This window comes from Nicotiana attenuata, chromosome 3, assembly GCF_001879085.1.
Source record: "Nicotiana attenuata strain UT chromosome 3, NIATTr2, whole genome shotgun sequence".
In the NCBI taxonomy this organism is placed as follows: domain Eukaryota; kingdom Viridiplantae; phylum Streptophyta; class Magnoliopsida; order Solanales; family Solanaceae; genus Nicotiana; species Nicotiana attenuata.
The window spans coordinates 3,858,986-3,874,671 of NC_031991.1; the positions used below are offsets into that span (position 1 = coordinate 3,858,986).

Below are 15,686 nucleotides of genomic sequence, written 5' to 3' on the forward strand. Positions count from 1 at the left end.
GCTTTCCAGAACGGGCTAAGCAGAGATGGTTCGAGGGCAACCAAGAGGCTGCTGAGCCGCCTCATGAAATATCCCCCTCCACATGGGAGGAAATACACAATGCCTATTGCGCCGAGGTACAAGCGGACGAGGACGATCTTAATGGGCCAACCTAACGGCTAACAGCGATACACTCGAAAACGAGGAGAGATCGNATATATATATTACTTTTAAATATATATTACTTTTGGTATTATTAATTCCATGTTTGATATTTTTGTATATGCATCCTATTCAGTACTATGCTTATACATAGCAAACCATATTTGCAAGATATGGTTTTTAATACATGGATAAACATATATAAAGATAGAACTGCCCTTTCAAAACCTTTGATACACCAAACCAAATTATATAAGAAATAATCTCAATATAATTAGTTTCGACATTATTGATATATCCTATTTAGTACTATTCATATACACCCTACCAAACAACCTGTCACGCCCCAATCCTCGGGGAGCGAGATCGGCGTGCAACCGAGCGAACCCGATCGAGCAAGCCTAACCAGCCTTTCTTACCCAACTCATCCACTATCCGAAGAAGAATTGCATCACCAATTATTAAACACGAGAGAGAGAGAGAGAGAGAGAGAGAGAGAGAGAGAGAGAGAGAGAGAGAGAGAGAGAGAGAGAGAGAGAATTGTTATATAAATGCATAAACTTTGCTAGTTAAATTTTTACTTAAATACGACATGCCATAGTTAAGTTTCCAAAAGTACATACAGTTGACAATCTATTGGAGAAAAGTTTTAAAATACACCGTGATCCTATGACCACCCCGACACCCATACATGACCCACATAAACGTTTATGGAGCCTCTAAAGATACAAATAACCAAAATGACAATGTCGGCAACAAGGCCCCGGCTATACCTCATAATACGGAAATTTGTACAAAAGAAGAACTACAAAACCCCTGGGAGAAATGGGGGCTCACCAAGACTGCTGTGATGAGAGGAAGAGAGTACCACTATCTGCGATCGGCGCTATCAGCAACGGAACCGCCTACATCCATTCAAAGATGTAGTGCCCCCGGTAAAAAGGACGTTAGTACTGTCGAATAGTACTAGTATGTAAGGCAAACACAATTCTTAATAGGATGAACAGTGAACACATAGAAGGCAGTTATAACATCAACAAGTACTTCACAGGATTACAAGGAAACACCAAATAAGGTTCACATAGTTCCGGTTAAGTCTTTCCATTTCTTTAGGTTAATATTCTTAGTGCCAAGTGCCATAACCCATAATGCTACTGTGATTTTTACACGGAGTCCGGTCTCGGCCCGACCGGCTAAGCCATCCCAAGTGAGACATATCCAAATCCACAGTGATAATCAGAAATCCAATGTAAATACCACCATGTGTACAACATGGCGTCCGATCTCGGCCCGATCGGCTAAGCCATCTCACTTAGGACATAACCTCTTTCAATTATCCTTAGTTCACATTTCTTTCCATTTTTTCATTACATGGCACAACACACCTCTTTATTAATAAATGCTTGGCACTTGGATACATTTTTATAATTCGAGTCTTTCTCTTTATTATTTTTTCAAATATCGTCAATAACCATGTCAACAAGTGCTATCATATAAGGCATGCACACACAAGGAAAGAAAAGAAAACAAAAGGAAAGCTTGGAGAACATGATCACATTTTCAAATAGCATGATTTCAGGGAAATACTTGGAACAAATATGGAACATAAATCTTTCACCCCAATATATAAAGGCAAACCATTTATTATGATCAATTCAGAACTCACGGCAATTATTCGGACACCAAGAGTTCAATTCTAAGAAGAAGAGGGTTAGCCATACATACCTCAATGGAGCTTTTTCTTAAATTCTTACAATAATTCCGGAACTCTTAGCCACCTCGATCTATTTTATGAGAATTACAAGTTGATCCAAAAATTAGATAGATAATCAAGATTCTAGCTCACTTGAGCATACTCTCAAACACTAAGTGTGCATTATGATTTTAAGGTCTTTTTGTGAAAAATTCTATCATCCTACACCGCATTTGTTACATTCTTAGCTCACAATCTTCCCATACCCTTTTTATCATACATGCATGCAAGACAATCAACCCTTATACCCATGAACCCATTTGTTAATTACTTATTTTAGTAGGAATTTCGAAATCAAAGTTTAGAGCACAAGTTCTTACCTCTTAGGATGAAGGCCTAATAACTTTACTTAATAATCTTCAATGATTTGGGCAAGGATTGAGTAGGGGCTTGGTGAGGATCACTTTCTCCCTCTAGAACTCTTGTTCTCACTCTAAATTTCGTAGAAATTAGTTCAAGAGGGTCTAATGGGGTGTTTTTAACGGAATGTGGTCGGGTTTTAAAAGTTAGAGAAATAGGAGCCCCGACTCAATCTGCGGTCGCATATGCGACTGCATAACTGATATGCGGCCAGCAAAAGGGACCGCAAAAGTGGCCCTCAAGACCTGGATACTCTGCCCGGGTATGCGACCAATATGCGGTCCGCATACCTGTTTTGCGATCGCATAATGTACCACAGAACTGCCATATACAAAAATTCCAGGAGGATATGCGACGACTATGCGGCCCGCATATCGATTATGCGATCGCATAATTGGCTGCATAGTTGTCCTCAAATTGGCCAACATACTGACCCACTCTGCGGCAGATATGCGACCCACATTGTTATTATGCGGCCGCATAATGGGCCGCAGAAACGCGCTCTTCTGACAAATATTTTTCCTTAACTTTTTTATGCACAGATCACCCAAAAGGTCTGAGCCGCGGCGAGCTTTAGGAAATTTTATGAATTCCTAACACATATTCTTAACTTGGCAGTACAAGATTTCGGGTTTTGAGTAAATTTTTTACAGGGCCTTACACAACCCCTTATTTGTTTTAGTCAATATATACAAGTAAATATTCGGACACAATCCTTATAAAAAAATAAAGGCAAAATACATACTTTACCCATCGACTTGTACTCAAATCCCTCTTACACACTTGTTAAACACGGGAATAGTATTACACACCAAAACTTTTAAAAGTGTGTCAATTACACACCTCTTTTGCCATGTGTCACACGCGTGTATTACACATAAAAGAGGCGCGTGAAAACTAAAAAATTCACCTGAAATTAATTTTTTATTTTATTTTTTCCTTTTTTAACTATTTCCTTTTCAAATTAAAGAAAAAAAAATATAACCCATGTCTTCTTCCCCAACCAGAAACCCCAGCTTTTCCTCTCCTCCTCCTCTCTCCTCCCGTTTCGTCTTCTTCCCCAATCCCCATCCTAGTTTTATCTACCCCTCATGTTTCGTCTCTCCAACCCCCATGACTAAGAGGGAGAAAGAAAAGAAGAAGAACATAGGAGCTATTGGACTTGTAAAAATCACCATTATTGACTTTTTGAAAAAGCTTGAAAATTTAGTCGGGTATTGTTTATTTAGATGTTCCATGACCTAGAAAATTAGTTTGAATTCGTGTGTTGAGTAAAAATTTACTTATGTAATTAATTTTGATAAAATTTAAAAAATACCATTTACAAGTTTGAAGCTTTGGTTTGAGCTTGAATTTAAAATTTGTATAAGGATTTGTATGAATGTTGTTAAACTTGTTAAAAATCGGCAAAGAATTGAATCTATAGTTAGGGAAGAAGGTTCTTGTGGTGGAAGGGTTGATGGTAGTATGGCGGTGGTCGAGAAGATGATGGGGTTGGGAAGATGAGGAGGGGGAGGGGGGGGTTTCTTTTTTTGTATTTTTTTTTCTTTGGGAAGATGAGAAGAGGGGTTTGGGGGGGGGGGGGTAGAGTTTTTTTTTAGTTTTTCTTCTTTTTTCCCCCTCGATTTAACACGTGTCAGATTTTGATTTGCGCGTGTAAGAGCAATCTTTAAGCAGACATGTTCAAACATCGAAGTGGTGTGTAATTGACACACCTTTAAAAGTTTTAGTGTGTAATATTATTCCCGTATTTAAGAGGTGTGTAAGAGGGATTGTATTTTGCCAAAAATAAAATATTACTTATAAAAAAAAGTGAGGTGCTGAGGCAAAAGCCATGTTTTATGGGTACCTAGGATTCTCACATTCTAACAAAAACACCCAGATGCCAAAAACCCTTTTCGTGTCAACCCTTAACCTCAACAGCTCACGAGCAAAACTGCGTCACTCTGCTCAGCCGTTTCCCCCTTCTGTCCAAAAAAGCATCTCTCTCTAGAATGAACTGATAGCTACTAGTACTCTTTTTCAGCTCACTACAACTACTACTGTCCGATCCTCATCACTTCCACTTTTGTATCTATCACTTTCCATTCAAGAACTGTTCATTTTCCCTCACCCCACCATTTGCTTTTCTTGCTGTTTCAATAAGGCCAAGAAATGGCTGATACAGCCCCACCTGAACATACCCTTCAGCCACCACCCACGGCTGAGGAAGATACCCCACCCCCACGTCCACTCCCATCTGTAGAACCAGCAGCTACTGAACCACCTCTTGCTTCTGTTGAAGTTGAACCAGTGAAGCAAGAATCAGTAGCAGAAGCTGAGGAACATCACCCTGCTGTTACTGTAGTTGAAAAAGATACTCCTTTAACTGAGCCTCCACCGGAAGAACCAACTCTGGTTGCAGCTGAACATGTATCTGTTACTGTTCCTGAGAAAGAAGCAGAGGGTGTTAGTGTTACTGAATCTGACAAATCTAAACCAGCTGATGTGAAAAAGATACCTGAATCTTTGGTTTCATTCAAAGAAGAAAGCAACAAAGTCTCAGATCTATCTGATTCTGAGAGAAAATCACTTGAAGAGTTCAAATTTCTTGTTCAAGAATCCATTAAAAATCAAACCTTTACTACTGGAACCCCAGCTAAAATCCAAGAAACTCAAACCCCATCAACAGAAATTACTGATTTACCTCAGGAAGTATCCATTTGGGGAATCCCACTATTGAAAGATGATAGGACAGATGTGATTCTGCTCAAATTTCTTAGAGCTAGAGATTTCAAGGTTAAGGATTCATTTGCAATGTTAAAGAAGACAATTTTATGGAGAAAGGAGTTTAACATTGAAGAGCTTGTAGATGAAGATCTTGGGGATGATCTTGATAAGGTTGTGTTTATGCATGGTCATGATAAAGAGGGACATCCTGTTTGCTATAATGTGTATGGAGAGTTTCAGAATAAGGAATTGTATAACAAAACCTTTGGAGATGAGGAGAAAAGGAACAAGTTCTTGCGCTGGCGGATTCAGTTCTTGGAGAGAAGTATAAGGAAGTTGGATTTCTATCCAGGTGGAATCAATACTATCTTTCAAGTTAGTGATCTCAAGAACTCTCCCGGTCCAGGGAAAAGGGAGCTTCGACTTGCTACTAGGCAGGCCTTGCATTTGCTTCAGGATAATTATCCTGAGTTCGTGGCGAAGCAGGTATTTAATCCACAAAAGCTCATAGTATGTATGATGATTTAATTATGGATTCAGTTGAAGCGTTTCCATGATGATAATGGGTGATGTGATTCTTTAATTAGCAATTCATTTGAAACATTTCTATATTTGGCAATGAATTTGGAGCCTTTCTGTGTGTGATGATTTTGACTGATAGAAAGTTATCTAAATCCGCTTGTGCATTTACCAAATAGCGCTGATAAGCACATATTTATGATGCGATTTCTTGCAGAGAAGGTTTATGTGTAGGTTTAGTTATATGTATGTGGTAGTATGTTTAAGTAGGATTAGCTGTTAGTTGTTGTATATTGCTTCTAAGCCTAGTGTGCCATACCTCGGATATCGTAGAAGTTCCCCCTGGGCTTCCCGCTCGATTCCAGTTGACGCACTGGTTTGGAACTCTGAGAAGTATTGGCTGCCTCTCTACCCTCCTCCCGACATAAATACCATGCTTTATTCTTGGCAGGATTCGAATCTTTGACGTGCACCTGACCAACACGTAATGTCCTGCATCTTTACCACTGAACAAAAGCCCCCATATCTTGGACTATTATTGTTCTTATGGTAGTTTGGTCATTGCATTCCTTTTTTCTTTTTGCTTTGGGGAAGTTCAAATATTGTAGTCTGGCACAAAGTTTAAGGTTCGTGTTTGGATTTTTGAAGGTGTTCATCAACGTCCCTTGGTGGTATTTAGCTTTTTACACAATGATCAGCCCATTCATGACTCAGAGAACAAAAAGCAAGTTTGTATTTGCTGGTCCATCAAAGACTGCAGAAACCCTTTACAAGTGAGAGCTTTTAGCTGTGCTTTATATCAATTTATGCGTGCACAATTATGGCCATTACTCTTAACAGTGTGCTAGAAGTGGAAGTAATCTTGTCTGTATAACTGGCTCCGTGTAGGTATGTATCTCCTGAGCAAGTACCTGTTCAATATGGGGGCCTCAGCGTTGATTACTGTGAATGCAATCCTGAGTTCACTGTCAGTGATCCAGTCACAGAGATCATTGTAAAACCTGCAACAAAGCAGACCGTGGAGATCATTGTAAATGAGGTGAAGCGACAATGCTTTTGTATGATTTGTGCTTTCCTTTTCTATGAAGAAAAATTGTCTGACTTTGTTTATGAATTGTAGTTATTGTTAGCCGAGTAAAAACCAGCTTTTAATCTTCTTAATGATGATAATTCACCATTGAAGCATCTTGATTGCAGAAATGCATTATTGTGTGGGAGCTACGTGTATTGGGTTGGGAGGTGACTTATAGTGCTGAATATGTGCCGAATACAGACAGTGGATATACTGTTAACATACAGAAGCCTAGGAAGATGGCCCCGACTGATGAACCTGTTGTTAGCAGCAGCTTCAAGATCGTTGAGCTAGGTAAGATACTTTTGACGATTGACAATCCTACGTCAAAGAAGAAGAAGCTTCTTTACAGGTACAAGGATAAGCCCTATTCCACCTGAGGATCTCTAGTCGTGAGGAGTCACTTTCAACTGTGAGAGCTCAAAATCACGGGAACTGGGATGACTGTGGATATGAATTTTGACATGCACACATCTTTATGTATGAGGAGGTGGAATTTGCGTTGGTTTGCTTTTGTTAGTTGATGGATATTCTGGGTTGATGTTTTTTCAGATTTTGTTTGGGTTCTATGAACTTGTTCTTTTGTAGCTGATTGTCCTGTCCTTACTTTGACTTGAGGGCAAGTGTTAGGGATCTCCCTGTAACTTTGGTGTATGGTTTGATACTTGAACGTGGCGATGTTTCTTAGCCAATGGACGAAGAATTTGAGGGCAGCGGGTGTATACCTTGAGGAACATGTTTTTGAAACCATCTGCTTTCATTTGTCTGTCACTCTGTTGTATATTTTCTTTTACCATCCAAAAGTCCATTTTCCAGAAGACTTGGCATGTACATATGTTGTGTTACATGTACACTTGTACTTTGTCTGGTTACGGCGCTAAAGCACAAAGCTGGCTTTTTCTAGCCTTGATTATAGAATTTCATTCATTTTCTGGTTACAATACATTTGTTTGCTGGTGCTTTGCAAGAATTGCCCTGCTGAATCAGGTAAGCTGCTTCACTTTCTGATGTTATAGTGCAACTTTTGAGATAGAGGACTAACACTCAAAGGTATGCTCACAGTTAATGGTTCTTTTGTTGGGTCCATATCTTGACCCCTTAATATATAGTGTTCAGTTCCCTTACCATCTCACGAAATCTCTATTGAACGATTATTTGTACAGCGGTAAACGGTCTTATTCTGGGAATTTGTTGGATGTTAACTTGAATCTTTTCTGCAAATGGCTTGTACCAGACTACCAAATAGGTGGGCATGCATTTTTAAGTTTGAACTATCTAACATATTCTCTTTATTACATCCAAGTGATAATGCAGCTTGAACAATCTAACATATTCTCTTTATTAAGGATTTTCTGTTGTACCATTGACCTGTTTTGGTTGAGATCAGCATGTTTAAGGTCTTTGCTTTTAATATGTTAACATCAAAGGAGCTTGTGTGGAGGATAGGGGTGTTCATAATAACTCGAAAAATTGAACCAAATTGAATATCAAACAAAATCGACCAAAAAAACTGATACTTTTTGGTTTGGTTTGGTTTTGGTTTGGAATTTTAAAAATTGATCAAATTTGGTTTGGTTTTGGTTTTAATAAAAGAATAACCGTCAAAACCGAACCAAACCGACTATAGGAGTAGTTATTTCAAATTTATTATTACACCTATATATATGTATATTTTTATACAAAGTTTCAAAAATTTTATGGTGATCGCTTGCACTTTTAGTACCGTTCTTTACCTTTATATTCTAGTTTGATTGGTAATTTTCTTTGTTAAGTGTAAGAATCCATTTCATGTTAAAAAAAATATTTTTAATTGAGTCCTTAAATTATTCATCACTATTTCATTCAATTATCATTAATATATTTTTGTAAATAATAGATTTCTTGAAAATGTGGTCGCCGGAATATGTGTTTGGTAGTGTATGGCTTATATTTAAGACAAAATCGAAAAGCCGACAAAATCCGACATAAACCGAATCGAGAAAAAATCGACTTAATTGATTTGGTTTGGTTCTAATATTTGAAAAACCGATTTACTTGGTTTGGTTCCTTTTTAGGGAAAAATCGATCCAAACCGAACCATGAACACCCCTAGTGGAGGATACATAATATGGTACAATGTGGGAATCATTATTCGTTTAGACAAAAGTTTTGGAATCAGCTTCTAATGTAGGCATTATTTGGTGGTTATAACCAATATTTCTAGCTTATGGGTCGGTATCCTATTCTTTTTAAGATATTGGGTTCTAAATGAATAATCTGTACACATTTTATGAAAATTTTAAGAAAAATATATGATTTGAACCAAACCTACTAGGTTCAGTCGAACCCATAACCGATATTGTGGCTCCGCCTCGGGTTATAGCCAGCTGCCGTCAGGCTTTAATTAGGTTGTTTTCTTCGGTTGATACTTCCATTTCAAAGCCAATAATTTAGTGTAACTTTTATGTTCGTCTATTTTCCAAGAGAATTAATATTTATTGTCAAATTAGCGAAAAAATTGAATTCAGTCATTCGAGTGCACTCGGTTTTGAGAATTTGAAAATGAGCTTGAAGGGGGCAGGAACTTTTATCTTTAGGTACAATTAGGGGTGTTGATAAAAATCCGAAAAATCGACTCAAACTGGAAACCAAACCAAATCGATCAAAAAAATCGATACCTTTTTGGTTTGGTTTGATTTTGGTTTTGAATTTTAAAAATCGATCAAATTTGGTTTGGTTTTGGTTCTAATAAAAAAATAATCGAAAAAACCGAACCAAACTGACGATAGAAGTAATTATTTAAAATTTATTATTACACCTATGTATATTTTTAGATAAAGTTTTTAAATTTTATGTTAATTGTTTGCACTGTTAGTCTAGTTCTTTGTCATTATAATAAATTAGTTCTTGCCTTTATATTCTGGTTTGATTGATAGTTTTCTTTTGCTAAGTACAAGAATCTATTTTATGTTAAAAATAATTTATTTTTAATTAAATCATTAAACTATTTCTATTTGATTCATTTATCATCAATATATCTTGGTAATGATAGATTTCTCAAAGAGCAACCGGTTTGATAATGTTACTTTTAAAATGTAATCGCCAGAATATGTGTTTGGTAATGTATGTCTCATATTAAAAAAAATAGATAAATAATCGAAAACCCACATAAACCGAATTGATAAATCGATTTTCTTGATTTGGTTTCTTTTTAAGAAAAAATCGATCCAAATCGAACCATGTATACCCTGGTACAATCTTGTGTCTCAAAGCCTCTCAAGCTAAGATAGGATGTTTTAAAATGACAGAGAAAAGCATCCATTATCACTTTTAGGTAATTCTAATACGCTTTAGTCAGAAGGAACCGTTATATTTACATATATTTTAAGGAAAATCAAGAGTTCTTTAAATTTAGAGGTACTTTAAACCATAAATTTTGATTAAAATTATTGCTTTACAGATCATACCTTGCCCTTTGGTTTGGTGACGATGAATTTGTCATTGTTATTTTCTTTGGTACAAGGAACTTGTCATTATGACATTACACCTAAACTGTTAAACCAAAAGATAAACACCTCCCCCCAAAAAAGGGGGTGGGGGTCGAAATCAAATGAAAATAACACTTCCTTTGTGAGAATATTTCCTAGTAAAAGTGTTATTGATATGACATGTCATAAGACAAGGAAATCACAGCTCCAGCCTTGAGGAGGAAGTTGAATATAAATTGCAAATGTGAAAAAATTTCTGATAGGGATCGTTTTTCATTTTGAGGCGAGGGGCTATGGAAAACAGCCTCTCTACCTTGTCAGGTAGGGGTAAGATCTGCGTACATACTATCTGTATAGGGTCAAATTTGACCCTTAGCATCTCTACGCCAGTGGGTACGCCCAGTGAGTGTACGCCGACTAACGTAGCGGGTACGACTCGGACGTGGGGACAAAAGCGACGTCGTTTAGGACTCAGTGTCTTCACTAGGGAGACGTTACCTGTCTTTGTAACTTTTTGATTCTTTCGAGGAAGGTCTCTTATTATATAAAGGAGACCTTCACATTGTAAAGAGGGGGGTTCTGATCTAACTTTTGAGCCAAACGCTACCCACCCCAGACTCCACTTGTGAAATTATACTGGATATGTTGTTGTTGGATCGTTTTCCATTTAATAGCTTTATGCGACATTAATTTGGATCAGTAGGGCTCTAATTCGAATATTAGTATCAGATAGGAAATTAAAAAGGGTTCTTGAAAACTAAAAATTCAGTTAAGTATTATGCTTTTGGCTCATCAATGCGGGCGAAGTGTACAAACAACCATTCTAAGGGCTGCTATTTAGGGGTTAAATACTAGTTATTTTATGTTGAAACTATAAACTAAAAATTTTAATTTAGGGATTATTCAGGACATTAGTGTCCCAACCTTTTATTAATGTGCTCTTTTTCCCCCCTTTTTTCAATTAAGTATTAGGCTTTTGGCTCATCAATGTGCTCTTTTTGTCTAATTTCTTTTTCAATTTCTCTTTCTCAACCTTTTACTGAACAACCCGCCGAAAGAGGAGAAGAAAATTCTAAATAACCCACTGAACAAAGAAAAAAAAAATATTTTGGTGCCATGAACTTTCTGGAACTGATCATCATTACACATGGTTATGAATTATGATTACTGTAAAAAAGTATAAAAATGCTTAAATTAATCATTTTTAGATGATTCTATATTATTATTATTATTATTATTATTATTATTATTATTATTATTATTATTATTATTATTATTACAATTATTCATCCACTATTTCAAGCCCAAATTAAAATTGTGTGGCTTGCGGGTTTATTCGCTAATTTGATCGAAAGTATTAGGTCAAAAGTGATTTCTACATTTGATTATTGAATAATTATCATTATTAACAAAGTTAATTTAACTAGTGATTGAATCAAATGAAACAACCAAGCCAAATAGAACTAAATTTTCTTTGTATGGTTTGTTTCCTCATAAACTAACATGTTTTCTACTGTATTCAATCTTTTAGAAAGGAAAGATATTTTTAGTAACAAATATCCTTTAAAAATAATTCCAAGACAATACCTTTCGAAAACCTAAAACTCAAGTTTTGAGAAGCTGAAAAGTTTTACTTGAATTTTGTTTTCTTCAAAAAACATTCCAAGAGGGAAGAGTGCCTTTTTTTTTTCGTTAATAACGTTTGGTTGAATTCGAATTGAGGGTAATATCACTGTAAACAAAATTTTATTCACCTTAAAGAATAAACATATACTATTATATATGTACATTACGTATTAAATTTGTAATGTTAATGAACCAAATGCCCAACAAAACAAAGCCTGCATTGCCATTCCTGTATTACAAAGTGTGTGTTTGGACATAAGAATTGTAAAATTCCAAAAAAAGTGATTTTTTTTTTCAAATGAAAATGTTATTTGAAAATTAGAGTTGTGTTTGGACATGAATATAATTTTTGGTTGTTTTTGAAGTTTTGTGAGTAATCTGAGCGAAAAATTTGAAAAACAGGTTTTTGGAGTTTTTCAAATTTTCGAAAAATTCCAAAATTCATCTTCAAGTGACAATTGAAAATTTTATGGCCAAACACCGATTTAAAAAATATTACATTGTAAGCAGATACATCTCTAGGAACATACTCAGCACAGTCCTATCACTCTTAGCTCCCAGGTAATGAGGCACATCTGTATTGCAACCATGCATTATAATAAATTAAGATGTTATCATGTTTAAACATAGTGAAGGGAAGCCTTTGGAGCAACAACAAAGTTGTCTGGTGTGACCTATAGGTCACGGGTTCGAGTCGTGAAAACAGTCACTAAGCTTGCATTATGGTAGGTTGTCTACATCACACCCTTTCGGGTGCGACCCTTCCCACGACCTTGCGCGAATGTGGGATATCTTATACACCGGACTGCCCTTTTTCATGTTTAAACATAGTGTTGTCTAATTTCAGGGCACTGTCCACAACAGACTATATAATTTTAGGGTAAACAGTATATATTCCCTTGGTACTTTATATGAAATAGTCTTGGTGCAAATTTTCAGTACTTTCACCCTGTCTCTAACATTATGTATTAAGTTTCTCTCTACTTTGCATATGCAATGTAAATCTTATTTCTTTGACATTCCATATAATTTTTTTTTCTATTTTTGGAAAACAAAATCCATTATCAAAAGAACAAATAGGTTTCTTTTAGTTCTTGAATAATTTTTCCAAAATATTTTTTAAAATGATTATCAGGCAATATTAAAGTTTTTTTCAGAAGAGGGAGAAAAGATTGTCACATACTTGAGAAGGGTTTCTATGTTTTTTGATGCACTAGCAAATGAAAACTTTTGTTTTGCTCTTCTGCTCAAGAATGGACTTATCATCTTGTAGAAACCCATGCACTACCATGGGACATTTATGAACACCTACATAAAAGCCCGAACAATATCCGTCAACGGAATTAAACTACGTCGTCTTAACAGTTTAGCGAGACAGGAAATTACACCAAATGATCTTGAAAATGTTTGGTTTTAACTTTTTTACTCTTAGCTTGCCCCATGGGTAAACCTTCAGGGTCAACAGTCAAAAGTGTTGCCCATGGGACAAGCGAGGCCGAGGGGCATCACTTGAAGGTCTGCCCATGGGAAAGCGAGGTCAAAAAATCAAGAGTGGCACTGAAGTGCCCTATCTGTGAAATTCACCTTTATTGAAGTGACAATATTTACTCCCGCCTAGTCATAACTATTTGTAGCGGGTAAAATTCAAAAATAGCGAGATTTACAATTGGTAATTGAAAAATAGACACAGTTTCAAAAGTAATCGAAATTTAGCTACTTTTCACGTAAAGATAAATCTGAACAAAAACACGGTTTAAAATCCGAAAAATATTCCCGCATTATATACTGGAGTTCCAGCATAATATATTGGTCCAACATAATATGCTGGAAGTTCATACACATGTGCTCCAATCTCCAGTATATTATGCTGGAACTTTCGGTGTGTTGGAGTTCCAGCATAATATGCTGGAAGTTCATACACAAGTGCACACATCTCCAGTATACACGCCGATTATACAGTGACTAGAGTAGTTACATTTTTGTTAAAAATAAAGATTAGGGTTATTTTTGTTATGAGCTACTAGTATACGTACCCGCGCGATGCGCGGATAATATAAAAAATATATTTTTTTTAAAATATGATAGACACAAAGGAGCATTAAAATGCTGTTATTTTATGAACCATCGAATGTATTGAATATTCATATATTCAAGTCATAAGGAAATTAGCACTGTGATCATCAAATGCTCCTTTGCAAGAAGATTACAATAGAAATATTAAGAAAGCAAAAAATCCCAAAAAATTGGATGTCTTAGGTGATATTGTCTCCATAGGCGAAGCTGAAATGCAAGGCAAAAGGAAAAAAATATTGAACAGGTGCATTGATACTTTGACTGTTAAAACTTTGGAGAATAAGCAATGACAGTGATTGTACCAACAGGACTCTTGCTCGCCCAGCAATGTCATTTATTGTACCAACGTAATCGGTAATGTTTAGCATAATAGCCTGTCAATTCAGCTCCTCTTAGTGAACGGAGAGTTGCTATAAAATTTAGCTCTTTCGAGATAGCTGGTCTTTTAGGTGAAACCTTAATTTTGGCTTGGAAATGTAAATAGCCTGCATTTTATTATATTCCTTACGGCATATGACTGTGACATTAATATATTTTCATTTCTACTCACCTATCTCTCTGTTATTGCTTGCTTCATGGTGAATTAGGTAGAACACTAAACCAAACCTATAAAGCTTTACTTGTTAACTTTTCAAATAATAATCAATTGGTTGTAAGTGAAGAATAAAGAACTAAATTATGCTTCAATTTGTCACAATGCATAACCACCAAATTGAATATTAGAAAAAGCCTATTCTACTTCTAAAAAAACTCATAATGGTGAATAAAGTTCCTCAAATATATTCCTCTAAATATTTATCCCAAACTATAATACTATGTTTTATGGAGAATAAATTATGACTGAGAAACAATAAAGGCAAAAAGTTCTTCGAGGCTTGGTGGAATTTTATATTTTTGACTTCCTATGAATTAGCATTAAAGTAATGCATACATACATCCGAGTAGTTAACAACTCGATGATGCCTTATTGGTTGATCTAGTCCTCTTGTCATACATTTCAAAATGCTTAATATGTTAAAAAATAAAAAATTGATCGTATCCATGCATGTACAATAGTTTTGCCTTCAAACTTACATTTTAGCGGAACAAATTAAGCTCAAAATAAAGACTTTCTCTTTCTACTATGATGAAAAAAAATAGATCATTTGCAAAATTAATTTGCAGTTTCATCAAAAAGTTCCATGCAGGTGAGTAAAGTATTTTGTTGTGTATTATTCTTAGTATATCACTGAGAAACATATTTAAGGATATATATATATTTGGTGCACAAATGCTTCAATCAGGTTTTTGCTATTGATTATCCCATGAATATACACATATGAAAATTTAAAAACGAATTATAAGATAATAATAGATTTTTAATACCTTTTCATCTTGTAGAACCAATTCAATCTAGAAAATACCATTGGAATGGTAAGGATCCGAACTTTGAACTTGCTTGATTAAATCAGTGTGAATAGTCATATTTGCTGAAATCGTATGTTTTCTTGTATTTTTGATAGCAGGCGGAATATCTATTAATATATAAAAGGAGAAGCAAATCCATGAAATTATGCCAAGTGTCAAAATGAAATATCAACACGTGTCATATTTTAGGACAAAACTCCAATACTTTTGGAGATTCAAATTTTTATAAAATTAAAATGGAAAAAAGTTATAAAATTTTAAATAATTAACAAGTTCAGTTATTCCCATATTTTTGGGCGGATACTTTTTAAAACTGAAAACTAAAAAAAATAATTACTTCAATTCCAAAAGATGGACTCCTACGTTTTTCATTAGTTTTTATTTATTTTATTATAAACCTACATAGAAATAATAATAAAGCCAACAAAAAAAAAATACTCCACGATTGATCGTGTTCTCAAACATGGGCAACAATATCCTAAACTAACTCCTCCCTCATAAAAACGGAAAAGGTAAAAATGGTATAAAAAAAACTGAAACAAGACCCAGGTTCTGGACT

General features: G+C 35.4%; 1 protein-coding gene across 1 annotated transcript; it reads left to right on the forward strand.

Moving 5' to 3' along the window:
* Positions 4,093-7,492, forward strand: LOC109223219 (patellin-3). The gene is made up of 4 exons (XM_019387437.1): positions 4,093-5,449; positions 6,131-6,255; positions 6,371-6,521; positions 6,680-7,492. The coding sequence occupies exons 1-4, from the start codon at positions 4,409-4,411 to the stop codon at positions 6,932-6,934; spliced, it is 1,572 nt and encodes a 523-aa protein (XP_019242982.1). The 5' UTR covers positions 4,093-4,408; the 3' UTR covers positions 6,935-7,492.